Source organism: Corylus avellana, chromosome 5, assembly GCF_965113065.1.
Source record: "Corylus avellana chromosome 5, dhCorAvel1.hap1.2, whole genome shotgun sequence".
NCBI classification, from domain to species: domain Eukaryota; kingdom Viridiplantae; phylum Streptophyta; class Magnoliopsida; order Fagales; family Betulaceae; genus Corylus; species Corylus avellana.
The window spans coordinates 9,025,174-9,052,985 of record NC_142494.1 but is presented as its reverse complement, the minus strand read 5'-3'; the positions used below and the strand labels follow the sequence as shown (position 1 = coordinate 9,052,985).

Sequence of the window (27,812 nt, the reverse complement as noted above, 5' to 3'; positions counted from 1 at the left end):
TTCCATGTTCATCAATATTGTTTGAAGTTCTCACAAATGAAATCCTATGTATGTCTTATTATGCTTCACAAATTAATTACATCATCTAATGAATCCATCCATTACACAAATTACAAAAGATATCCGAATTAAACCAAAGCATCAATTGTATCTGTAAGACAAATCACAGAAGATATCCAATTTTATTTTGATAAATAAAGATCCAAGAAAAACAATTTAATAAAACTCTCATAAATCATCACAAATATCCGTAAATCACAATAGATATCTAAGAGTAATATCAATAATTAAATTAAAGTAAAACAATTGAAACCTTGAAAACCCATAAAATCATAATAATATTGACTTACAAAAAAATGTTGTTGTTCTTTATCGGTGAGCAGGGGCGGAACTAGGATTTTAGGATTGGGGGGACGGACTTATAAAATACATAAATATATAGATATATATAGTCTTTCTTTATAGGTGTGTATTTATGCTAAATAAAAGCTGAGAACTCTTAAATTTAATTTCATATTAAATTGTACGACATTACAAAAGTTGCATGTCTATAGAATCATCAGAGAAAATATCAAGAGAACTTTCTTTTACTATAGACATGCACAAAAAAGATCAAAAAAAAGAACATAGTTTCTCCTTCAAATTATGCTCGACGACGATCGCTAATGGAATAAAATTCATCCATTATCATCTCTGAAGTGAAATTCTTAGCAATTTCTTTCTCAATATAAACTACCAAATGGTCTGCAAGAAACTCATCTTCCATTCTAGTACGCAATCTAGTCTTTACAAGTTTCATGGCAGAAAAAGCTCGTTCTGTAGTCGCAGTAGAAACAGGGAGAGTCAACACTAGGCGAATCAATCTGTCAATCAAAGGATAGATCTTTGATTTTTCTAAAACTGCGAATCCTCTGCATAATTCAGATAATGTAGACATATTCTGAAAATCTTGATGCTTTGGCACATCAAGCTTATAATGCTGCAACTGAAATTTCAAACAAATTTTTTCTTGCTCGGTGAAATCTCGAGGATAAAACTTCTCAGCTAACTTACATATATCATCAATCTTAAATGATTTGTATGCATCTTTAGGGCTTAAAGCAACGCTAAGAATGAGAAGTTCCACAGCTTGCTCATTAAATCTATTTTTCAATTCTTGTAACTGGAAATCTATTGCAGCAGTAAATATATCAACTATAAAATGATGCTCCATTGTTGTTGGAGACCCTTCATCTTGATGACAAGATCTACCTCAAGCTCTAGTGTAATGAGCATTCATATCAGGAATATCGATATCATTTTCTTCACAAAATGATTTAACAATAGTAAGCAAAGGCTCCCACCCATCATCTCTCATCTTTTGAATGAGTGATTGTGTAGTTGAAACTTGACTCATGGCATTTAAAATGTCTAGTGACTTTTGTTGCAAAGATTGGCAAAGCATATTTGTGAGTCCCATAATTTCTTTCATCAAATGCTATATCAAAATAAATTCAAATTATGTTAATATCATGTAAGTCGCTTCAGCATCACCACGTTGAGAATAATTAGCTCCCTCATTTGAGATCTTGTTGATAACTGAACAAGTTGCACCATACATTCTTATCATGCTACAAACAGATTGATAATGAGATGACCATCGAGTATCTCCAGGTCGTTGCAAAGTGCCAATTTGGTTTATCCCCCTTCCAGTCTCAATTGCATTAGAAGCAACCAAAATTTCAATTTCAACAGCATGAATAGATTGCAAGTCATCATGACATTTAGAAGAACCCCCAACAATATTAATAATTGAAGCCAACTAGATAAAGAATTGATGAATGCGCTTGGCTTCTCTAGATGCTGCAACTAAAACTAATTGTAGTTTATGAGCCATGCAATGCACATAATATGCATAGGGACAATCCCTAACAAATAAAGCTTGTAACCCATTCCATTCACCACGCATATTACTAGCTCCATCATATCCTTGGCTTCGAATATTTTCAATTTGGAGATTGTAACAAGAAAGAACAGCACATATCTCTTTTTTCAAAGTTGATGCAGAAGTATCTTTAACATGCACAATATGAAAGAATCGCTCCCTAATAAAACCATCTTTATCAACAAACCTCAAAATAATAGCCATTTGCTCCCTTTTTGATTCATCCCGAGCTTCATCAACGAGAATGCAAAATTTGGCATCCCCAATTTCTTTTCTAATCGCATCCCGCACTTTATTTGCAATGATATGTAGGATTTCCTTTTGAATTTTGGGTGATGTATATTTGGCATTTTTTGGAGTATTTTCCAAGACAAGTCCAGCAACATCGTCATTATAGCTTGCTAGGAGCTTTACCAATTCAATGAAGCTACCTTGATTTTTCGAGCCAGAGCTTCCATCGTGACCTCTAAAGGGACATGCTTGGAATGTAAGCCATTGAACACTATCTATAGAGGTTTTGAGCCGCAACTGATTATTCTTTATTTCTTGTAATGTTTGCTTTTCAACTATCTTGTCAATATGCCCTGACTGATTCATTAGATCCTCACAACATTTCACAGCAATATTATGTGGTGAATTTGGATCTTTCCCCACATGTCTCATTAAAGAACTATTCATCCCATCGCTTGCCTTTTTCCAATTGTTAAAACCTTTCCCTGTAAATGCATCTGATCCTGGACGACCTGTTGGTTTCTTAGCAAAAACATAGCATGGAAGACAAAATATAGCATCCTTTGATTTTGAGTACTCCAACCAAGTTGAGTATGTCTCAAACCAAGAGGCTTGAAATTGGCGACGATTATTACCCATTCCTGAATATGGATATTCCGAAAGCTTGGGTTGACATGGTTTGGCTCTAATATAAGCACGTCGAATGTCATCTTGTAAGTTAACAGGGAATTCCCATATTTGCGGACGTAATCCTGGATCACGTTCCAAAAAGGTAGCATTCATTTCTTCAGGTTGAATTCTTGGACATTTGGAGGGACGCTCATTAGTCACTATAGCCTCGAGATCCGTTGCTAAAGGTCTCTTTAAATGTGTACAAGTACTAACTTTTGATTGACTCGCATCTTTTTTCTTAAAGAATGAATCAAGTGTTTTTGGCTTTCCCATATTTCTCTTAACTTTAAGAAAAATTATGGATCAAAAATTAACCTGAAAAATATCTAAAAGTATAAGATTTTTGTTTAGAATTTCATTATATTTCTTATTATCACTAACAAGTGAAGGAATGCCAAATAAATTAATAAATTCAATCCTATCAAATTAACCCACAAAATCTAACAATGAAAACTCAAATAAAAAAATTGTATAATTTTTCTATATCAAAATACTCATTCGATTCGAAATCTCATGGCATCATAAATATAGTACAAACTACTAGCAAAATAAACTAATCATAATCTCTAGGGTCCAAAAAGAAAAGTACCTTTCAGCGTGATACCTCGTTCTTGCCTTCCCAAAACTGGTTGTGCCTTACCACAATGCGACCTAAATTTGTCAAAACCTATTTATAAAAAAAAAAAAAAAAAAAAATTGTTAAAACCTGATCACATATCACATACTTTTGGCATCTCATTCTCATCTATGGACCATAGTCATGTGACTCAACTCCACTCTTAGCTACCAATTGAATATTATAAGATCATTAGTTCATTACAATTTACACTTTATTATAAAACATGTAAGTTGAAAATTCCAATTGAAGGCTAAGCTTAGAGCCTCAAACAATGGAAATTTTTTAAGCTCACATCCTCACACAACAAGTCCATTTTATTTTCTTTTTTTTATTTTTAAGATCACATTCTTTACTGGAGTCTAGATGTAATAATGATTTGCATTTTCCATGTTGACTATCTTTTGAGTTGCTACCAAAATTCACAAAATTTGACAAAAATCTAAGCACCAACTCACCTATAACAAAATTAAAAATAAATAAATAAAAACAACACGTACAAACCCAAAAAAAAAAAAAAAAAAAAAAAAGCAACTTCACGTGATCACTCTCAGGCACTCACTATTACTAAACAAGAATTAACAAAGTTAAAGTGGGCAAGTCACAAGTGGCAAGTCACTCACCAATCACCATTCACCAACAAAAGGCAACAATTAGCAAAAAAGACAAACTTCTTGAAACTTCCTATAATCCTATTCAGACTATTAAGTATTCAAATAAAAAAACTGCACTGACCTCGTGCTGGCGACAGTGGCGAGGCAGACTTTTTTGTCTCTTGCAGTTTCACTTTTGCTTATGCTTTAAAGTTTAAGCCTTTTCAAATGCTTGAGACCGAGAGAGAAAATAAGAGTTTTGCAGAAGCCAGAAGGTCACGCACACGCACTCACGCCGCTCACCAGACTCCAGTCGGCAGTCAGCCAGTCATCACACACCGACACACGAGTCACATGACTTTGGGCTTTGGGCTTCAGCCTTCACCGCTTCACAGCCTTCACGCCTTCACTAGTTCACCGCTTCAGTTTACCAAAAAATCAGAATCTGATTTTTTGAGTAGAGATAAAGAGTTGCTGAGTTGCAGTCTTGCAGAATGCAGATATACATTGGCAGAAAAAATAAACAAGCTTACAACTTACAAGCATCTTCAATCTTCCAACTTCCAACTTCCAATCTTTAATTTTTCGCCAAATGGATGATGGATCTAAGATTGTAAGAGAGATCCGCGGCTCAGTCACAAACTCACCGACTCACACAGTGCACACTTCCATTCTAGAGACAGTAGAGTGGTTTTGAAAGGTGAAGACAGTAGAGTGGTTTTGAAAGGTGAAGAGAGATGAGAGAACTGAGAAGGCTTCTCTGAGAAGCTTTTGTTTTCAAGAGGAAAGGTCGATTTTGTGCTTTTTGTTCTGATGCCAGGCTGCCAATAGAGGTAAGTTTGATGTGATGCAACAAAAAAGCTTAAAACTCCAAATTAATTTTAGTTTTGCTAGTTAGAAACGAACCAAAGAAAGACTATATCGTTTATGGCAAATAGAAAGATTTAATTTTAGTTGGGGTGAAATTTTAAAAAAAAAAAAAAATTAAAGGGGATAAAAATATTATTTTGGGGGCACGAATTTATAAATTTGGGGGGACAAATTTTTTAATTTAAGAGACAAATTTATAAAATATACATATTTAAAGAAAATTTTCAAAAAATTTGGGGGGACGCCCCTGTCGGTGAGGCTTTATCATCAACCTTAGTTGAGAATTTATCAACACATGATTATTGAAATAAAACCTAAACCTAAACCTAAAGAAAACTAAACTAAAAATGGAGAAAAATTGTAGAAATTCGGACTTGGTCTCCCCCTGGCTTGTTTAGGCTTAGCCATCTTTTTATAGGGGTTTCTAGGGCTTAAAACCCTAAAAATAGAGCTAGGGCATATCTGGCAGACGAGTGCGCTCAATCGCACTTGGGCATGTAACTCTTTTCCTGCGGCACAGCACTTGGGCGCTTGTAGCTTGTTGGTGGGCGTGGGTGCGTGCGAACGCAACCTAACTGGAATCAAGCGCACATGCTCTCAAGTGCAGGATGGTGCGCTCGATCCTACTTTGATGGCACTTTTTTCAGCTTTCTTCCAAACTCCGTATTTTTCACTTTAAAAACCCAGTTTTTTCTTAGCGACCTACAAAACACTAAAACACCAAAACTAATACAAAACATTAGATTATGATAAAGTTAAAGGATTAACAAATGCAAATTATGGGGCCCAAATATTCAATATTTGGCACTCACCAAATACCCCCAAACTTACATTTTGCTAGTCCCTTAGTAAAAACAAAACTAAAAACAACATGAAAGTATGAAACATAAATCCTTTGTCATGGGAGAGACGATCGCATTTAGCACATGCAACAAATCTTTTAAACCCCTAGGCATCCCTAGTGGACGAGTGAAGTCTCATGAGGGTTTAACATGAATGATGCCCACAAACATTGTCAGCACTATGTTATTGAAAATAATGAAATTTCACCCAAATCATGGTTCTCATTCATAAGCAAACTTAAAAAGACAAACACCATCATCATAATCATTAGGGGATCCAAAATCAAAGAACTCATAAATGAACAATTGAGACAACATATGTTTTGTTTGATGCAAAGTGAAATTAACATACACTCGTGAGGTTTCAATTTATTCTCAAGATAAATACCTCAAAATTCGTTAGAATTCCTATCAAATAAAGACAACCAAGGCTTAAGTCATAATATGCATTTCTTTGTTTTGTGTAGACTGTGCAATACTTGGCTCCATTAAGCTTTCTAATTGACCTATGTAACGAGTGTCAGGTCAATGACACCCAAACTAGACGGTTTTAGGGCACTAGATGTAAAATCATCCCTAAGGGCTTAATAACTCAAGTAAAAAAGGCAACGGAGCCAAACTAGCCATACAATCAACCAATTCGAATTTCTTACCTTTTTACGCGAACACTCAATGCTTAATGAGGCAAGAGGTCCGATTACTCAGTGAAAAACTCAAAATGATATACTTTTATTTTTTGTAAAAGTATAAAAAAGCCCAACAAACTACCAGTTGTTTGCAATATAGCCCATCAAAGTTCAAAATGCACTAAAATAGCCCCCAAACTACCAATATGTATCGAAAATGCCACTTATCTTTTTATATTCCTATAATACCCTTATTCTTTTAACAAATAAAATAATAAAATAATTGTAAAAACAAAAAACCCAAACAATTTTTAAAAAATACAAGAAAACCAATGGGCAAATAAAAAAAAATTTGAATAAATAATAAATAATTAGTTACTGTAGTTTGTCTAAATTACAAATTGCAAATTGCTTCATGTCTTATTAAAGTAAAATCAAAGATACGGTTCTTGAGATATTCCAAAAAAAACAAAAAAAAATACTAAAGTAGCTCATCAAATTACCAAATTGATTTTACTTTAATACGAGATGAAGCAATTTATACTTTAGGCCAACTATAGCGACTAATTATTTATTGTTTATTCCAAAAAAAACTTTTTTTTTTTTTTTATTCACCCATTGGTCTTATATATATATATATATATATATATATATATATATATATATATATATATTTTAATTGTTTAATTTTTTTTTGCTACAATTATTTTATTTGTTAAAAGAAGGGGTATTATAGGAATATAAAAAACTAATTGGCCATTTTGATACATTTTGGTAGTTTGGGTGGCTACTTTAATACCTTTTGAACATTGAGGGGCTATATTGCAAAAGGCCGGTAGTTTAGGCGGCTTTTTTATATTTTTCCTTTTTTGTTTTTTTAACAAGCAAAGGTTATTCGTCAACAAGTCATCCAAGAAATCTCAAGATACACATGATTCAATTCAAATATCATACCTTACAGAATATATGCTAATGTGTACATGATAATCAACTCAAAACAAGTGAAGTCTTTCTAGCCCAAAAATGAGTCAAAGGACTCAGATTCCTAATGACATGATGATAGGTTTAAAATTTTAAGCAAGCCAATAAAAATCAAACTACAGGTATAGCTAACTCATGCTTAACAACAACATATAATTTTTTTTTTAGACAGATAAAAACAAACAAATAAAAACAAATAAACTGACAGAGTGTCTTTCCATACCCCAAAACTTGAATTACACATTGCCGTCAATGTGTAGTATAAAAATACATTACCAGAACTACGGAAACATCAAGGTGTGAAAAAGGCCAGGGCGTCTCCCAAACTTAAACACCAAAACACTTATTAACAAAACTAACAACAATATTTTCTCACAGAAACAAACATCAAAAGATTAATTACTGTCAGAAACAAAAAATAAAATGACAGAAGAAAAAGAACTCATAAATGAAGTGCAGAAAAAAAAAAAAAAAAAAAAAAAAAAAAAATACTGTACTTTTCTCGATCATTTGAATGTCCAACCAATCCCTTCCACCCTTTCTTCTTTAAAACTTTGTAGCATTCTGGAAGGATGTTTCGCCATCTCAGGAACATGGTTCTTAGATTTGTGACCTTGTGTGCATAGATCCTTGAGAAGTTTAGCATGAGATGGCTCTTTGAGACATTGAGGAACTGAAGTTTAGGGTTCATGATGTGTCTCAAAAGGGAAAGTGATGAAGGAAGGAGCTTCAGTACTCACTTCCTTGTCATTGGGCAAATTTGGAGTTGGCAGGGGCTCAATTTGCTTCAGGTGCTCAACTTGCTCCTCATTTTCTTCCTCCTTATTGTTCTCCACAATTTCCTCACCCAAATGTGGTGGTGGCTTGGGCATGCTTATGACAAGAATTGCTAGTAGCTTCCTCATCAATCATGTAGTGTTTGTTAGCTATCAGCTGACTTTGAAGCTCTTCTTCCTTTATTCTGTTAAATTCAGCAACTAGATGATCGACTTGTCCTTTCAACCTTGAAATTTCTTGAGTGTTGACCATGGTGGCATCCTTGAGTTCTTGAATGGCTTGGCTATTGACCATGGTGGAATTTTTAAGCTCTTGTATGCATTGGCTATTTGATTGCATGAATGCTTTGAGGGTGTCTTCCAATGATAATTGTGGTTGTGGCATTTGAGAGGTGGATTGGCCGGTTAGTTGCATGAAGGATTTGAGAGAGTCTTCCAATGAAGATTGTTGAGGAGGATAGTCGTATGATGAAGGGATGGAGGACTTGGTTATCGAACTGCGGATGATCTAGATGGTGCAGTTCATGAGATTGGAGAGCATAATTTCCCGTAGCTTGAGCTTACAACGAGAAATTATAATGGTTGTTCCATACCGGGTTGTAAAAATTGGAATTTGAATCAAACCCTGGGCGGGAGAAAGAAATGTTCATTTGCTCATTAGAAAAATTGGTGGAAAATTGCCCAAAGGACAGACAATTTCCAACCTAATGATGAGGATTGGAGCAGTATAAACATGGTTCATGTGGGTTAAAAGTGTGACATGAGTTGACAGGAGCTGTTGTCCTACAACTAGTTGAGACATATTGCGACCAATTTTTTCTTTTTAATTTCATCCAAAGAAAACATGCTCACTCCCACTCTTTAAATCAAAAGCACACTTCCCAATGAAACATTAACCATTCTAAAACTTAAAAACTTAAGAACTTACAAAACGAACCAAAATTAAAAATTTTGGCAAAAATTTAGGTATTGATCTACCTTGGTGCAGTCAGCGGAGGTGCACTCGAGCGCTGGTGAGGAGTGATTGAGCGTAGGCATGCGGGATCCTCTGATGCTGCTGTATGTTGCACTAGTGTGCTCGATTGGAAATGCCTTGCGCCCAAGCGTAAGTGTGCTGCGCGCTTGAGCGCAAATGGGAATAGTCGAGCGCAGGTGCGGCTTCTCTTGTTGCCTTGTGCTCGAGTGAACTCAAGCGTATTGATGTGCGATCGAGCATGTCTGCAAGGCTGGTCCATCCGAGACTGCAAAACAGAGACTAAAACAAGAATTTTTTTATTTTTTTTTTATTTTTTTTTATTTTTTTTTAGTATTAGAAAATAAAAATGAGAATAAAAAAGTAACAGTTTATGAACAATTTTTTTTTTTTTTTTTAAAAAAAAAGAAAAATTCTAACTAAACTAGTAGAAAAATAAAATCAATCTAGACAAGAAATTTATTTCACAAATCAAACAATTCCCCGGCAACGGCGCCAAAAACTTGTGAGTTTTAAATGATACTCGCAAGTGCATGAGTTGTTTGCAATATAGCTTTTGCAAGTGCGAGGTCGAATCCACAGGGAATTGTGTTTTTGAAAACAATTTTTATCTAAACAAATTAAAACCTTAACCTCGTTCCGAAAGATTTTTTATTTTGAATAAAAGAAAGCATAAACTTAAAAAAAAAAACTAAACAAATAATCAACTAAGAATGTACTAAGGTTGTGGAATCCACACTCACCAAATCAGAACAACACATTCAATGTTCATAAATATTGTCTGGAGGTCTCACAAATGAAATCCTATGTATGTCTTACTATGTTTCACAAATTAATTACATCATCTAATGTATCTATCCATTACACAAATCACAAAAGATATCCGGATTAAACCAAATCATCAATTGTATCCGTAAGACAAATCACAAAAGATATCCAATTTTATTTTGATAAATAAAGATCCAAGCAAAACAATTAAATGTAAACTCTCCTAAATCATCACATGTATCCATAAATCACAATAGATATCCAAGAGTAATATCAATAATTGAATTAAAGTAAACAATTGAAACCTTAAAAATCCATAAAATCATAATAATATTGACTTACAAAAAAGTGTTGTTGTTCTTCATCGGTGAGGCTTCATCCTCAACTTTAGTTGAGAATTTACCTCTACATGATTATTGAAAATAAAATCTAAACCTACAGAAAACTAAATTAAAAAGGGAGAAAAACAGTAGAAATTCAGACTTGGTCTCCCCCTCGCTTCTTGAGGCTTAGCCGTCTTGTTATAGGGGTTTCTAGGGCTTAAAACCCTAAAAACGACGCTAGGTCATATGTGGCAGACGAGTGCGCTAGAGAGCATGGCCAGTGTGCTTGATCGCACTCAGGCATGTAACTCTTCTCCTGCGGCACAACACTTGGGCGCTTGTGGCTTGCTAGTGGGTGTGGGTGCGTGTGAGCGCAACCCAGCTGGAATCGAGCGCACATGCGCTCGAGCACAGGATGGTGCATTCGATCCTTCTTTGATGGCACTTTTTCTAGCTTTCTTTCTCCGTATTTTTCACTTTAATAGCGCAGTTTACCCTTGGCGACCTACAAAACATTAGATTATAATAAAGCTAACGGGTTAGCAAATGCAAACTAAGGGGCCCAAATATGCAATATTTGGCACTCATCACTTTGGATTCACGAATTTAGGTGCAATTAATGGATATGGATTTTACAAGAAGAGACAAACCTTTTATCTAGACTTGTGTATATGGATTGCACATTAGACTTGTGTATATATTCATGTCCACTTGGTTTAATGAAGCATGTGTCTATGATTTATGAAAACCCGGTTTTATAATAAAGAACCTAAGCCCATACTTATAACCTAAAACTCCTTAGGCATTTTGAAGCACAAACCCAAGCTTAACCCTTTCTAACCGAACCTACGCTACGGTTACCGGACGTATGCTACTATTCTTAGTAGAAGACGTACGCTGGTGGACAACCGTACGTACGCCTACAAAAAAGTACAAGGACGTATGCCTGGGGACCACTTGGACGTACGCTACTTTTTTGAAAGCCACTAGATAATACCTAGACGTATGAAGCACCCTTTAGACCATTGAGTAAATAGTACCAGAATGTATGCCCCAATAGTACTGGACGTCCGCTACTTTTCAAAGGAGTTGGTAGCGCCCTCAACCTTTCTTCACCTATAAATACCCCTCTAACCCACGCCCATTCCACCGTTCAAGTTGCCCCCAAGCTGTGACAACCCGCTTGATAAAACATGACTAATTTTTTTTTTTTTTCAAAAGCATTACCCACAACGAAGCGGATTGTCACAGTGGCATGGCGATACCGCAGTATGCCATGAACCCATGCATTAACCTGATTGACAGTATAATATGCCACACAGAGCTACATGCATCATTAAATATTTGTCAGAGTTCATATCTTTGCAATGGAAAATAAATAGCGTTAGACATATGTACCACATCAGAGCTGATTAATACATCTAAGTGATTAAAGCTTACATACAAAAGAATGGCTTTACAAAAGTGTCACATACGACACGAGCCATATACAAAATAACAATGCCTAAGCATATACATGAATGCTCTACAAAAGTGGGCTATCAACTAGTCCAACAAAATAAACGCCCAATGTATCCAGGCCTCAGACACCGTGGTAACCTAAATACATGGCCATAGGGTCATCGTCTATTGTCTCTGCACCTGCATCAACAACATCGTCTGCACCATGGGAATCACCACCACCCATGATACAGGCGGAATTATGAGCCCGCCGTCTCCATAAAATAAAGACGCTCAGCAGTATAAAACTTACTAGTTTTATCAACAATAACAATTGAACTTTGTTCACACTTACAAGATACATAGTTCAACGATAAAATATAAGTAAATCATCATGCAATGTCTAGCCATAACAATATACATATATGTTCCGTCCCATACCAGTCACATATGCATATTGATACGTCTAGTGTAAAAATCATACAAATCCAATCATCATCATCATACAATCATATGCTATGCATGCTTATGCTCATGCTCATCATCTTGTACTAGTTCCATTGTGAGGCCAACTCTCGGTAGTGAGACAATACTCAATCACCACCAGAGTCATACATGAGGCCTGCTCAACGGTAGTGAGACCATACTCAATCATCACCGGAGTCATACATGTGGCCAACTCACCGGTAGTGAGACCATACTTAATCACCACCAGAGTTATACATGAGGCCAGCTCTCGGTAGTGAGACAATACTCAATCACCACCGAAGATGTCACCCCGTTTTTCATTATGCATTGGGCCAACTTCTCGGTAGTGAGACCACACTCAATCACCACCGGAGTTGTCACCCCGTTTTCCATTATGTATGGAGCCAGCTCTACGATAGTGAGACCACACTCAATCACCACCGGAGTTGAACCTTGTTTCCGTTATGCATGGGCCAGCTCTACAGTAGTGAGACTATACTCAATCACCACCGGAGTTGGACCCTATTTCCGTTACATTGCTCATGCCATGATCATGCTTATGTCGACGAATCATTGAACTCATGTGCTATCAAAACTCATATCATAAAATCATAGAATCATGTCATAAATCATGTAAACCAACCAATGCTTCTAACAACATAATCATCTCATTATTTTGCAAACCCATAAAGCTCATAGAAACATTTCATCAAACATTCAACCAACATATCTCATAGAACATCATCAATAGTCATAGTATCTTAAAACAACATTCATCAATCGTTCAACCAAAACATCTTTTATACTTTAAAAATAGTATATTTTTGCCCAGTAAGTAAAATACTTACCTTGTTCGCTTGAGTACCCTCCAGTGAACTCTTGACTCAACCGCGATACACCTAAGCATTCATAATATAAACACATAATTAAGCTCTATTCTTAGCTTAACAACTTATACTCTATAAAGATACTTGAGCACTACAAGTATCACGCTCCATACGTTAACCCAATAATTATTATTCTACGACCCTATCGTACTTATCTATGTAACATATATATATATATATATATATACATCCATTCCCATGTCGTTTACCTCAATTTATAATACTCATAAACACTTACAATAATTACCATGATTCTAATATGACATTAGAACCTAAACCCATATTCATCAATTTCTATTGAACCCATGAAAGCCTAGGGTTATTTAACACCTTAAATGTAATTAACCAATTCAAACAACATTCTTAGTGTTCACATACCTAAAATCCCAAATTAATACAAACCATATAAAATTAGGGTTTATGTTCATACTTTACCAATAGGTAAAATTAGAGTTTCAACCCATAAATTAAATAACCCAAAACTTGAATAATGCATAGCAATCAACTACACATACAAGCCCCACATTAATTTTATGAATTAGGTTTCTCATCAAATTTCTCCAATTTTCAAGCCTAATTAAAAATCCTCCAAATCATTATGATTTCAAGCTTGGAATCCAATGGGTAGAACAAAACCTTAAAGAGAAACTAAAGATTTTAACAATATAACAAAATCCCATTCAAGAACCCTAATTTTCGGATCCAAATCAAAGCCCAACAAATCCAAACAATTTCTAGCTTCTAATCTCACAAACATAACAAAAATTACAAGAAAATACTAGAGTTTTTACCTCACAAGCACCCTTGGCCGAATTCCCCCTAAAATTTGTCACTTTCCTCTTCTTCTCTTTTTTTTCTTCTTCTTCTCCTTTCTTTCTCATGGCTGCAGCTCCCTTTCTCCCACTCAAGTTCGTTCTCTCTCCCACTTGGCCATGTGTATGTGTGTGTGGGAGAAGAATGAGTGAGACAAAGGAGGAGAAATGGGGAAAAAAGGGGGGGGGGGGGGGGCTGCTGTGTGTGCGTGAGATGGGGGTGAGGGAGAAAGAAAGAAGGAAAGAAAGAAAGGATGGGTGAGGGAGTGGGCTGCTGCAGTGGGGCCCACCAAAAGACTTGTATTTTTTTTGCATTTTTCTTTTAAAACTAAGGAGATAAGGTATCTCCAATGGCCAATGAAAATTTGACATGTGGCATGGGATAAGATTCTATTTCTATTTTAATGCCCCAACTATTTAGAATTGCAAGATTTACCCCCCACTACCTTTAATTCATCTTTCTTAATTTATATTTCACTCCTACTATTTATTTCAACTACAATTTACCCATACATATAATTATTTACCACACTAGGAATTATTATCCTAATACCGTTAATCCCATTTTATTATATCTATTATTCTAAATCATCCCATGTTTTATCTCATTAATTAATATAGATTACTATGAAGTTATTATTAATAAACTTAATAATTATCTTGGGCGTTACACAGGCTTCCAAAATCCTTTTGTGAGTGTGATCTTGTGAGGTTGTGTGTTTTGTGAAGAAGAAGAGGTGTTTTCTTGGAGGTTGCTCCAAGAGGTAACCCCTTGCCCATTATATGCTTTAGCTACTGTTTTTATTGCATTCTTAAATGTTGTAAGTTTTCAAAAGATGTTATGTTAAGCTCTTTACTCTTTTCCTTACAAAACAAGAAATGTTTTCAAAATAGTTTCGAAAGCTTCTTTAATTCCTTGTATTGCATGTTTTCTTGCGTTCAATGTGTTTATCTCTTAGTCTAGAAGGGGATATAGTAGCTTATAGATTTATAGAAGCCTTAAAACAGAGTTTGAAGCTTTAGACGGATGACCTAACTCATTGACCAGACGTATGCCCTCGAGCTAGGACGTACGGTCAGGAAGACAGGCACTAGCCCTTAAGCCCCACTCGTGTGTATTTTAGAGTCTAGCAATCCTTTTGTTAGATAAGGCTTATTATTTTAGTTGTAAAGGTCCTCTAAAATTGCGCATAATGACGTGTCGTATTGCGTTATAGTAGGATTTAGCGATGTCGGAGGATTCAGGCGAGCGTACAAGGTAGGTAAACATTTACAAACTCTTTCCTTAAAAACTTGGGATATGTCAGTTGACTGACCACGAGTATGATATGAGCATGTCCACTTTCATAATAACTTGGTAACTGCTTTATCAAATGATTAATAAGATGTATCGTATGACATGGTATACCGGTATGTGCGGTATAATGGCCATAGGCTTACTATGTAGACTTAATGCTATGGTCAAATGTGTGTATGTTATGTGGTCTTTGGATCCAATGGTTTCGTGACCAGGCGCAATCATTCCCTATTGACTCAGTCACTACAGGACGGACATCATTAGCGGTGTGGGCCACCCGAGGTCGGACTCGGTCGTGCCACTATTGTTATGTACAGTAGCATACAATGGCTGGAGCACTTGCATTGTATTACAGGTCCCTCGGGAAAGTACCAACCCTGTTGAGAATGGGTAATATCTCGGGTAGACCATACATGAAAGTTATGACCTATAAAGAACTAGTTTTTCCTGCATTAAAATGCTTAGGCTATTGCCTCTGGGAATACACCTCTCTTTTATTAACTAAATGATACTTTTATGGTGTATTAACGGAGACAACACCTCTTTTAAATGTTTACTAAAACTGGACGTTTATTTCTGCTTAAATGGGCTCAATCATGCCTAATTGTGAGGTTTACTTACTAAGTCGTTAGACTTACGCTATTATTACCTTTTAGGAAGTTATCACTAGAACCCAGGAGTGGCACAGTTGCCACTATGGATGTTGCTTTAGAATCGTCATGCTGCTAACAGGTTTGCTTATTATTATTAGTTGCTTCATGTCTTAATTTTGAGGAATATGCTTGTCCATATGATGATTCAATAGTTTTTCTCAGATTTATATCACCTTCCTATGCATTAACTTTGATAATGCTTAGAGGGGCGATTCCTCATTTAACCACAAGTTGGTTGAACTGGCGTAATTGCTAATAACCCGGCCAGGTTAGCCATGCCCAATTTTGGGGGTGTTACATATTCGGCTCAACAACCAAGCCTACAAATAGGCCCTTATCCTAGGTATAACGACAGACTCAATTATTGTATATTGGATACTTTTCTAAAAGGAACTAATTTAGGCATTGGACTGAGACTCGTAGGCACCCGACGGGCGAGTTCTCTGAATTTGTTATTGTTTTGTAGGAGCGTGAAGATTGAAGATCAAGAATGCGTTGAAGAACATGAAGAACGTGCCGTTCACACAAATCGAAGACTATTAGACCAAAAAATGTTCTAACATACGTCATAGATAAAACCTAGATGGAAGAAATTCCACCGCGCGTCTATGGTATTGTGGTATTGTCGGTAAGGAGGAAATTCTCCCTACTATGTGATCTTGTTGATCTTTTTCAAGCTATCAATAATAGTTGAATTTTTTCAAGAACAAACAAACAAACAAAAAAAAACAAAAAGGGAAAGGTAAGGGAAATATACTTTACCCCCCTAATGTTTCACCTCATTCGCAATTTGCCCTCCAATGATTAAAATTTGGCAATGTACCTGTTGTGCCAAATACTACATAAATTAATAGATAATAATTGGTATGTTTTAACTCGCAAGTGCACAAGATCAGTAGTATAATGCTATAAGTACGAGATTGTTCCCACAGAGATTGTTGAATTTGCTTAGAATTGATTAAAATATCAAAGTTGTCACTAAATTGATATTGGTTTATTGAAAAGAAATAAAGATAAATGAAAACGTAAGGCTTCGATATCCACCACTAATCATGCTCAATAATATAACAATATGCCAATGTTCCAATCATATTATGAATACCTAAAGTTTGCCAACCTAAGGGTATGGGTGTCTACTCCTTAAGCAATTGATCTCCCTAATCGACGAATTAGGCATGGGTGTCTACTTTAATTTTTTTCTTTCTCAAAGGATTTAGCATGGATGTCTACTAAGTTATTCCTTAAGAAAGCATAAATCTATGGAAATCGACAGACACATAAGGCCTAGGGCATGGGTGTCTACTCCTGATTCTCCATGTTGATTAACCTAAGAGCCCGTAATGAAATTCTTTTGTCACTCTATTAAGCCCAGGACTCGATCATCCAAATTCACTTAAATAACTAATCCATACCACATGCATATAATGACCAATTACACACATATGAGGAATTCAATAAAACTGAAATTAATGAAATTAAGCATCACAATATGATTATCGCAAAGACGCCAATATTGAAATATTAAAGAAACATAATTACCGCTTCAATCTAGCCCTACTAAAGTTATTAGTTACACATAATTAAAATAAAGCTAAAATAAGAGGGAAAGAAAGAACGAAAACGACTCCTTGAAGTAGCCTCCAATTCCTCTCTCCAAGAGTTGTCTCCTCAATTGTGTGGCTTAGAGGTCTATTTATAGGTTTAGGAATACTCTAGAAATCCTAGAAACCCTAGTAAACTCTTAGGCTTAACTCCTAGTGCAACAAGGATTAGGAAAACCCTAATATGGAAAGCAAGAGAAGTCTGGCTGCAATTCTTTCTCCAGCGCACGGGTGCGCTCGATCGCGGCCCGTGTGCGCTCGATCACAGACCTGCGATCGATCGTGTGTCTTTTGCGCTCAATCGCAAATGCGATCGAGTCTTCTTCTCGTGCATGTGAGCGCGCGCCTTGCTCGCTCGTCTGGACCTCTCTGGTAGTGCGCTCAAGCGCAGGTCCCCTGCGATCGATTGCACTATCTAAATGCTTAAGATTGATCCAAAACTTCTAGCTTCTTCCCAATTTTGTCTTTTAAGCCTGATACTTCCAAATATGCTTTATATTCTTCCAAAAACCAATAAAAGAGAGAGAATACAAAAAGGAAATAAAATAGCACAAACTAACAAATATAAGTTAAGGGCTAAAATATGAATATTTTGGCACTTAACACACCCCCAAACTTACATATTCCTAGTCCCTTAGCAATACGAAACTAAAAATAAAAAGATAAATCCTTCTTTTCTGGGATGTACGATTGCATTTAGCATATGCAACAAGCCTTTTAAACCCCTAGGAATTCCCTAGAGGACTTGTGAAGTCTCGTGACGGTTTTTCAGAAATGTTACCCACAAACATTATGCCCAAGTTCATGTTATCCAAAACTCAAGTGTCACTCAAAACCATGTTTTCATTCATTGGCAAGTTTAAAAAGGAAAACTCCATCTTCATAATGAATTGGATTTTAAAGTCTAATCACTTACAAAAGGCAGATTAAGGCATCACAAGTTCAAAATAGTGTAAAGTGAAATAGCACATAAATATGAAGCTTCCAATTATTTCCAATATATAATGTCTCAATATCTCAAAGTTCATTGAAATCCCCATCAGAACGAATAACTATAGCATAACTTTCTTTTTCTTTCTCTTCTTTTTTTCTTTTTCTTCTTGGTCAGGTTGTGCCATGTTTTGTTCCCTTAAGCTTTCTAATTGACCCATGTAACGAGTGTTGAGTCAATGACTCCCAAATCAGGTGGTTTTAGGGCATTAGGTATAAAGACACCCATCAAGACTTACTATCTTGAGTCAAAAAGGCTACGAAACCAAACTAACTATGATATTAACCAAATCAAAATTCTTCACCATTTGACGTGAATACTCAATGCTTAATGAGGCAAGAGGTCCAGTTACTTAGTGAAAAGCTTATCAATGATCATTATTATTATATATATGCCAAAGTATCCATCTAATAAGTCATCCAATTTACATAAGACATTAAAACATACACAACAAGTTCATATGTTATACCCCACAAATTATGTGCTAATGTGCGTGTAGATCAGATCAAACATGTGAATTCTCAAATGCCTTAAGCAAGTAACTAAACTGAAAAACTCTATCATTAGATCATGTTTCAAAATTTTAAGCTCACCAATGAAAATCAAATCACAATTTTTTTTTTTTTTAGATCAACCAAAATTTTTAAGACCAACATGAACATGCATATATATATATATATATATTTCAAAAATATAAATATAGGAACAACGTGTGTGAAAGTGTGTCTCCCATACCCCCAAACTTAAATTACACATTGTCCCCAATGTGTATCATGGAAAGATCTTACCCGGGAGATGGATGAATTGTCTAGAATAGCATGGCTTATAGCACACCCCCAAACTTGAATTGAAACACACTTGTCCCTACAAAAGAAAACACTATAGTAACAAAGGAAAACAAAAAATAATAATAATAGTAAAAATAAATAAATAAAATAAAAATGAAATAAAAAGAAAACAAAGAAATAAAAAGGATATGCTATGGGGTGCCTCCCATGAGTACTAAGTTTAACGTCTTCAGCCAGACTGTTGTCCTCCTCTTAAACTTGAAGCACCAATCTTCTCTTCTCTTGCACCAGAAATAATGAATTTTTCCTATAGCAGGGAGATTCCAATTTTCTGTAGATCGGGGTGGACCACACTGAGTTTTCTCAAACAGTTTCTCATCCGGTGGGGAATCATGAACTGGAATAAAATAAGAAGAAAACTCATGGAGCTTTTCTATCTTGATGTCCTCAATTTGCTCACTTGGTAGCTCTAGCAGACTTCTCTCATGGACTCTTAGTACTTCGGGAATAAGAGCTGATGTTGAAGAATTCTCAGTGCTCTTCTTTTTCCCGGTGTGGTTCTTGTGGAACCTTAGTTTGCTCCTCCTTCCTCTCATCCACTTGATTTTCAATCACTTCTTTACTCTTCAATGTAATAGCTTGCTCATGATAGTAGGTGCACTCTTCCTCCATATAGTGGTCAATAGGATTGGCCACCAACTGACCTTGACACTCTTCTTCTTTGAGGATATTTGATATTTGCTTAAAATGAGCCTCCATCCTTTCAAATGATTGCATGCGGGAGTTCTCCCTCCTTTCAAATGGTCGATTGCTTTCCTCCATTTGGCTAAGATGAGCTGACATCTCTTCTTTATAGGAAGCATGCTCTTTTTCTAAGGCAACATATGCTTCTTCTAAGGTAGAACTCTTTAGAGGAGATGGTTCTTCTTGGTATTGTTGATGTTGAGAGGAATATGAATAATCATATATGGGAGATGGCACCTCTTCTTGAGCTTCTATCTTAAAAATGGATTGCCTCGGACTGTGGCTAAGACAAAAATATGATTGACCATAGAACTGTGGAGATGGCTCGTCTTCTTAGTACTGTGGAGGCCAATAGGTGGAAGATGGCTCCTCTTGGTGTGCTTCTTCTTCTTCTTAGAGAATATCCCCTTTCTGTTTGCAGTGGGCCTTCATCTCCTCAATGTCTTGCCGTGTTCTCTTAGTCATTTGTTCTATACTTTCGATCAACACTCTGATATTCTCTAGCAACTCTTCAAAGACCTCAGGAGGAGGTGGTTCAGCCTGATATTGCTGGTGTGGAGCTGATTGAGAGGAATATTAATGATCATAGAACTACAGATATGATTGATGTTGCAGTCCATGAAATTGTGGAGCATGAATTCCAAGAGCTTGAGCTTGCCCCGAGAAATTGAACTGCTGGCTCCATGACGGGTTACAGGAATCAAAATAGTGGTTGTTCCCTCGTCTAGAGCATGATGTGTTCATATGCCCATAAGAATAGTTAGAAAATTGTCTTGTTGAAGGACATTCTCTAACATGGTGACAAGGGTCATGGCAAAATGAACATGGTCCATGGGGCATCGGAACACCTCCCCATATGTGTGAAAACAAAAATAAAATAACAAAAAGAAGTTAAAATTTAAAGGGAAATAAAAACAAATTCAAAATAAAGGCTTACGAAAATGCAGATTCGAATGACCCTGCATGAAACGAAAGAAAAAAAATCAGATCTATAATTAAAACAGTTTCTGTGTTGCTATCCGGATGTGCGATCGATCGTACCTGCTAGTGCGCTTGATCGCACAGGAGCACTCAATCGCCCTGGTATGGGTGCTCGAGCGCACCTCAGGAGGCAGAACAGGAACTCCTGAAACCAGAAAATAGAAAACTCAATTAAAACAAAAATAACTAAGGGAAAAAAAATTTCAAACAAAATCAAACAATCAACGGCGCCAAAAACTTATTGTGTCAAATACTACCTAAATTAATAGATAATAATTGGTATGTTTTAACTCGCAAGTGCACAAATCAAAACAGTAGTATAGTGCAGCAAGTACAAGATTGTTCCCACCGAGATTGTTGATTTCGCTTAGAATTGATTAACATATCAAAGTTGTCACTAAATTGATATTGGTATATTGAAAAGAAATAAAGATAAATGACAAGGTACGGCTTTGATATCTACCACTAATCATGCTCAATAATATAACAATATGCCAATGTTCCAATCATATTATGAATACCTAAAGTTTGCCAACCTAAGGGTATAGGTGTCTACTCCTTAAGATATTGATCTCCCTAAGCAAGGAATTAGGCATGGGTGTCTACTCTAATTTCTTTTCTTTCTTAAAGGATTTAGCATGGGTGTCTACTAAGTTGTTCTTTAAGAAAGCATAAATCTGTGGAAATCGACAAACATATGAGGCCTAGGGCATGGGTGTCTACTCCCGATTTCCATGTTGATTAACCTAAGAACCTGTGAGGAAATTCTTTTGTCACTCTATTAAGCCCAGGACTCGATCATCCAAATTCACTTAAATAACTAATCCATATCACATGCATATAATGGACAATCACACACATATAAGGAATTCAATAAAACATGAATTAATTAAGTTAAGCATCACAATATGATTATCACAAAGGCGCAATATTGAAATATTAAAGAAACATAATTATGGCTTCAATCTAGCCCTATTAAAGTAATTAGTTACATATAATTAAAATAATGCTAAAAGAAAGGGAAAGAAATAACAAAAAATGACTCCTTGAAGTAGCCTCCAATTTCTCTCTCCAAGAGTTGTCTCCTCAATTGTGTGGCTTAGAGGTCTATTCATAGGCTTAGGAAAACTATATAAATCCTAGAAACCCTAGTAAACTCGTAGGGTTAAGTCCTAGTGAAACTATGATTAGAAAAACCCTAATATAGAAAGCAAAAGAAGTCTGGCCGCCTCTGATTCTTTTCTCCAAAGCACGGGTACGCTCGATGGCGGCCCGGGTGCGCTCAATCATGTGTCTTCTGCGCTCGATAAAAAATGCGATCGAGTCTTCTTCTTGTGCGCACGAGCGCATGCCTTGCTCCCTCGTCTGGACCTCTCTGGTAGTGCGCTCGAGCGCAGGTCCCCTCCGATCAATCGCACTATCTGAATGCTTAAGCTTGATCCAAAACTTCTAGCTTCTTCCCAATTTTGTCCTTTAAGCCCGATATTTCCGAAAATACTTTCTTTTCTTTCAAAAACCTATAAAACAAAGAGAATACAAAAATGAAATAAAATAGCACAAACTAATAAAACTAAGGAATTAACAAATATAAGTTAAGGGCTAAAATATGAATATTTTGGCACTTAACAGTACCCTAACAAAGTATAAAAAAATTTCCAATGTGACCCATCCATTAACCATTTCCATCTAATTTAACCAAAAATTTCACACATGCAGTGCAAGTGCATTTTTTTTTTTTTTTTTTTTATGTCTTTGATTTCCAAAATTGCCCCATATTTTTTTGATGGAATTCCAAAAAAAAAACTTGAGGTGGTTGTAGCAACCCCCTTTTCGCCATTTGGGGGCCATCTGGCTAAATTGGGGGTGGCAAGGCCCATGGAGGTGGTTTAGCCACCCCAAGGGGCCAAATGGGGATGGCCGAAACCACCCCCAAACCCATTGAGCCACCCCCAAATGGTTGGATTATGGGTGGCGATCCACCCCCACGGCCCATAGGGGTGATTCAGCCACCCCCACGACCCAAACCCTCTGGGGGTGGCTCAGCCACCCATATGGTCAAGGGGGTTGCCAAGCCACCCCAAATGGCCAGATTAGGGTGGCGAGCCACCCCCACAACCCATAGGGGTGGCCACCCAGCCCCCACATGGCCAAAGGGGGTGGCTACGACCACCCCTATTATTTTTTCCTGTTTTTATTTTTTTTTTTAAATACAAGGGCAATTAGGTCTTTTTAATAATTTATGTTATGGGTCATGTTGCAAATTTTTGATATTTTATTGGGATACATTGCCAATTTTTAAACATTGGAGAGTGAATTACAAATGGGGTGAAACATTAGGGAGGAAAGTGCATTTTCAAAAAAACATATATATATATATATATATATATATGAAAGTGAGGAAAGTTTATAATAAATAATTATTATTTTGTGTTTTGTATTTTGTTATTTATTCTGAAATGTGTGTTAGTGTGAGGGCTACATTTGAAAGTCTGTTTAGATAATTATTGCCTAAAAAGTATTGTTATATGTTTAAAAACCAAAATATTAAAAAATAAAAAATAAAAAATAAAAAAATCTCCTAATAGCCCTAATTTCCACTATCATGGGCCAGCCTGAGGATCAACAATCATAAACTTGTCCCCACTCACTTTCAATGGGGAAATTCAAATGAAAAGTACTTAATTGGTTTACTATTCAAGATTTCAAGCTGAAAGATTAAGGGCTTGTTTGAAAGTACGATTTCAATAAGTACAATTTTAAAAATTGCGTTTTTAAAAATTACGTTTTTGAAATAGCTACTTTTTAAAATCGCATAGGCGTTTGGTAAAACATGTTAAGAAGTACTTCCTTTATCAATTGAGTGTTTGGATAACATTAGCATATAATTGTGGTTTCATGGCCAAATAGGTAAATATTGCGCCAAATATTGTTTTAAGCGAAATTGTAATTTTGGTTTAAATTTGCACTTTTTCAAATAAGCACTCCCTAGTCAGCTTATACAAATTGCAGATTTTTCCACGATTTTAAAATTTGCGTTTTTTAAATCGCAATCCCAAACACTCCAAAATTGCAATTTGGTTAAAAAAATTGCAAATTATTTTTTAAAAAACGCACTCCCAAACGGACCCTAAATCAAGCCTTGACAAAGAGTCGAAGATAGAACAATGCTCAGGTGATTCTGTTCCAATGGTGGATTTACATAATAAGCAAGTAATTAGTGGGATATAATTACTAGGTCGATATAATTAAGGAATTTTGATTATTCTTGATCGATAAGATAATGTAATTCAGGAGATATTCATCCAAACCAAAAAATATATATATATTAATGGGATCAATCGAAATATCAGATTTGTACACAAAAACATGTCGGTAGGGATTGTAATTTAATTTGAATAGTTTCATTATGATTATGATAGTGGGTCATGAAAAAAAAACTAATATTAATCTTTTTCTCTAAGATTTTCAGAATCATTAACTGTATCTACTTTTAGCCAGAGCATGATTGTGATACATTTTTTCCTTTAAACGCTATAATTGTTTCTAATCTTTTCATTTGAGGATAAACAACTAACCCTGCAATAATTGATCATTAGTCAATGAAAGAAGAGTTCCTATCAGTGTCACAACCTCAAGCGTGATGGTTGGAAAAGAAATATCCTGTCCTATTAAAAGCAAGATGAATGAGGACAGGTTTAAAATGAGATTGTCCTGCTCATTTTTTATCATGAAAAATGTTTTTTTTTTTTTTTTTTAACTATGGCGTTCATCTTACGTACATCTTCATTGAATTGACATGTTTTATTCACTCTTAATTAAAAAAGAAAAAAATACTAATGGTGGATGGAGCATGTCAACTCAATAGAGATAGAAGCGAAATAAATGTCAAAATACAAACAAACATTTCTAACACTTTTATTGTATATAGAAGTTCAAGTCATATATAGACAAAATCTCGTTTCGATATTTTTTCAACCTATAGGAAGAGAACTCTTATGAGAAAATTTCATAGCTTTCTTCTTTTATTATTAGTCAAGAAACGAATAAGAGATAGCAAAATAAAAAAAGGAAACTAAAAGAACACAAGGACAATCTTGAGATGCTAGCAGCAGAGCATGGGCTTCACCAATATATGACGCCAGAAGACGAGAGAAACATGTGGCAGGCTAGCAAACTTTCTAAAAGTACAATTTTTTGTGCACTTTTTTTAGTCAGATTGACCGCTTTTACTTAGTGTTCGGAAGCATTCATAACCTTTTTGTAACATTTTTCTTATTGGCTTAGGATAAAATAAAAAAGGAGACGAATAAGAAAAAATAAAGTAGAGGAAAAACTAGTTTTTTTTTTACTCGGACTACTAACAATTTTTCTTCAAAATAAGTGAGGATTCAATAAGGAGTAACGATAGAGAGAACACGGGCATGCATCACGCCCGTATTTTTTAATATATTTTATTTTTATTTTTTTAATTATAATATTAAAATATATTATTTTAATATTAAAAAATATTTAAAAAACGCAGGCATGCATTATGCCCGTGTTCTCTCTATCATCACTCATTCAATAAGTATTTTGATAGGAGAAACGATATAAACATTTTATTCTCATTATTTTTTTTCTACTTGATCAATGTATGTAACTAAGTAATACAATGGGGACCAATTGACATATCAGATTTGTATATAAAACATGTGGGCCGGGATTGTAACTAATTGGGCAGTATCATTCTGATGATTGGTAATGCATGGGTCATGGAAAGAAAAATAATATTAATCTTTTTGTCTAAGATTTTCGGAATCTTGGGCTGCTGTATTCTACTTTTCGGCCACGACATGATATAGTGATCAATAATTACGCAGGTAAGCCAGGTCCTTTAAATTATTAAAGGCCCAATTATTAATTAGGGCAGGTTTACAATGAGATTGTCCTGCTCATTTTTAATCATAGAAGTTCAAATCATATTTAAACAAAATCTCGTATCAATATCTTTTCAACCAAAGAGTAGGGAACTCTTAATTCTTTCAAATATTTTGATGATCATGGCAACCATTGGATACGGCCGGATCTAGATCACTTGAAGAATATGGTAAGAACTCGTTTAAAACAATGTGGTGTACGTGCGACTTAATTAAAAGATATGGTCAGCTGTGGATTCTTAAAGATGAAGTATCATTTTATATTAAGAAAAATACTAGTTGCTCTCCTAGTGTTCTCCTACTGTCCTCCTAGTCATAGGTGAAATTTAATTTAAAAAAATAAAAAATAAATAAAAAAACACAAAATTAAAGTGACCCCACCACCGGTTTATTTGTCAACCGGTTCTCCAATTATTTTCTCTCTCAACCGGTTTAATTTTGCTTCCAGAAATAATTACGAGACATCTTTAATTTTAGGTTAATTATCTCTCAAACTCTCTTTCTCTCCCTCTCGCCGCCTCTCTCTCTGGGTCGCTCTCGGAAAAATCTCACCATCGTCACTGTCAGGACACCAGAGAATTGCCTTCGTCGCTATCAGGATCCACCAGAGAATGTTGTCGCTAGAACGGAACCTAATCCAACGTCGTCTGGAGGTACAATAATTTTGCCCTTTTTTTCTCCAGTGTATTCTTTCTTTCTTCTATGTTAATCTTGTTTTGCACTTCCTTTTTTCTTCGGTGAATTATTTTGCCCTATTTTGTTAATCCTGTTTTTCTGTTGGGGTGCTGAGAAATCACAGGAAATGGAAAGAAATTGACATTTAGAATAATGTAGTTGTGAGAAACTCTATAAGAGTAACCATTAGAATTAATTTTGGTTTATGAGCCAAAATTCGTGAATTTGCCTGCTAATTTTACTGGGCTAGGTGGGGTGTTCTCTCCTTCAGTTTTAATTGGTAGTTGATGTGGTCGTTTTATATACTAAAATATATCAATAATTCATTACTACTCGCTATAGGACGGATCCTTGTAAGATAAGGCTATAGAGAGGGTGTCGAAGCTCAAGGACTGCAGCGGTGTTGTTATCAAGTTTATGAAGATTAAAAATAACTTAATGTAAAGGAGATTGATTTAATTTTGTTTTTATAAAAGTAAATGTATAAAAATAAAGATAAAAAGTATGAAAGATAGAATAGGGGTTTGATTTCACCACTAACCGCATAACAATGGTCGAGATCAATTCTCACAGTTATACAACTATCATGCATATAGAAAATTGCAAATTAAAATACAACTAAACCATTGTTACTTGGAAAGGGCTACATCAATGCCCTATTACAGAATTCAGTCGCTCATTGTAGTGCTGGGATGGCCTTCTGCCATAATCATCTTCTCTTCAACTTGTCAGGCCTCCAAGAAGATTATTTCTGTCTGAAACTAAGCATACCTTCTCTTGAAGCTTATGGGTCTATTTATAGGAAGCAAACAAGTCCTAGAAGCCCTAGGAATTCCAAAAAAAAATCATAGGTCAGTCTCCTAGTCCAAGTAGGGGACTAAAAATCTTCTCCAGCGTGGATTTGGGCTGTTTCTAGACTTTCCAGGACAAGTGGGCTCAATCCCACCTATGGTGCGCTCGATCCAACTTACGCACGTGGGCTGAGATACGCTCGATCCCACTTGTGGTGTGCTCAAGCGCACCTACGCACCTGATAGATTTACGTTCTTATTTTGTGAGGAGATTTTGGTATAGCAAACTTCAGAATTAGGAAATTTGTATGGCACAATCATTAATAGAATTTTGAGTTAGCTTTCCAATGCTACTAGTTTCACCTTAATCCGATACTTGAGCAAAAAGTTATGGTCAAAATACTAAGACATATGCTAAGTCTTCTCAAAGTGTGTTTTAAGCCCAAAATAAATGGCTTTTCTTATATCTTTGGTAAACACCTGAAAACACAAAATCAAACAAATAACAATTCTAAGGAATTAACATATGCGAGTTAAGGGGCTTGAATGTGCAACATTCGGCGCTTATTACAC

The 27,812-nt window shown here is 35.6% G+C and overlaps 1 protein-coding gene and 1 long non-coding RNA gene across 2 annotated transcripts; both read right to left on the bottom strand.

Annotated features, from left to right (window-relative positions):
* Positions 1-643: 643 nt before the first annotated feature.
* LOC132181778 (uncharacterized) lies at positions 644-3,100 on the bottom strand. Its single transcript, XM_088516724.1, has 3 exons — positions 1,913-3,100; positions 1,534-1,801; positions 644-1,170 (listed from the first exon to the last, which is right to left on the bottom strand). Exons 1-3 carry the CDS (start codon positions 3,098-3,100, stop codon positions 644-646), a joined length of 1,983 nt encoding a protein of 660 aa, XP_088372850.1.
* Positions 3,101-11,428: 8,328 nt separating this feature from the next.
* On the bottom strand, positions 11,429-13,952 carry LOC132183367 (uncharacterized). The gene is made up of 3 exons (XR_009440403.2): positions 13,782-13,952; positions 12,952-13,002; positions 11,429-11,854 (listed from the first exon to the last, which is right to left on the bottom strand). It is a non-coding gene; the product is annotated as an uncharacterized LOC132183367 (long non-coding RNA).
* Positions 13,953-27,812: the final 13,860 nt, after the last annotated feature.

Excerpts from the sequence above, each read along its gene's own strand:
- LOC132181778 (XM_088516724.1), bottom strand. The coding sequence starts at position 3,100 with ATGGGAAAGCCAAAAACACTTGATTCATTCTTTAAGAAAAAAGATGCG. Across the intron at positions 1,802-1,912 it reads ATGGGTTACAAGCTTTATTT|TTGGCTTCAATTATTAATAT; the intron begins GTTAGGGATTGT and ends TTCTTTATCTAG. Across the intron at positions 1,171-1,533 it reads AGCTAATTATTCTCAACGTG|ATTTCCAGTTACAAGAATTG; the intron begins GTGATGCTGAAG and ends CTGCTGCAATAG.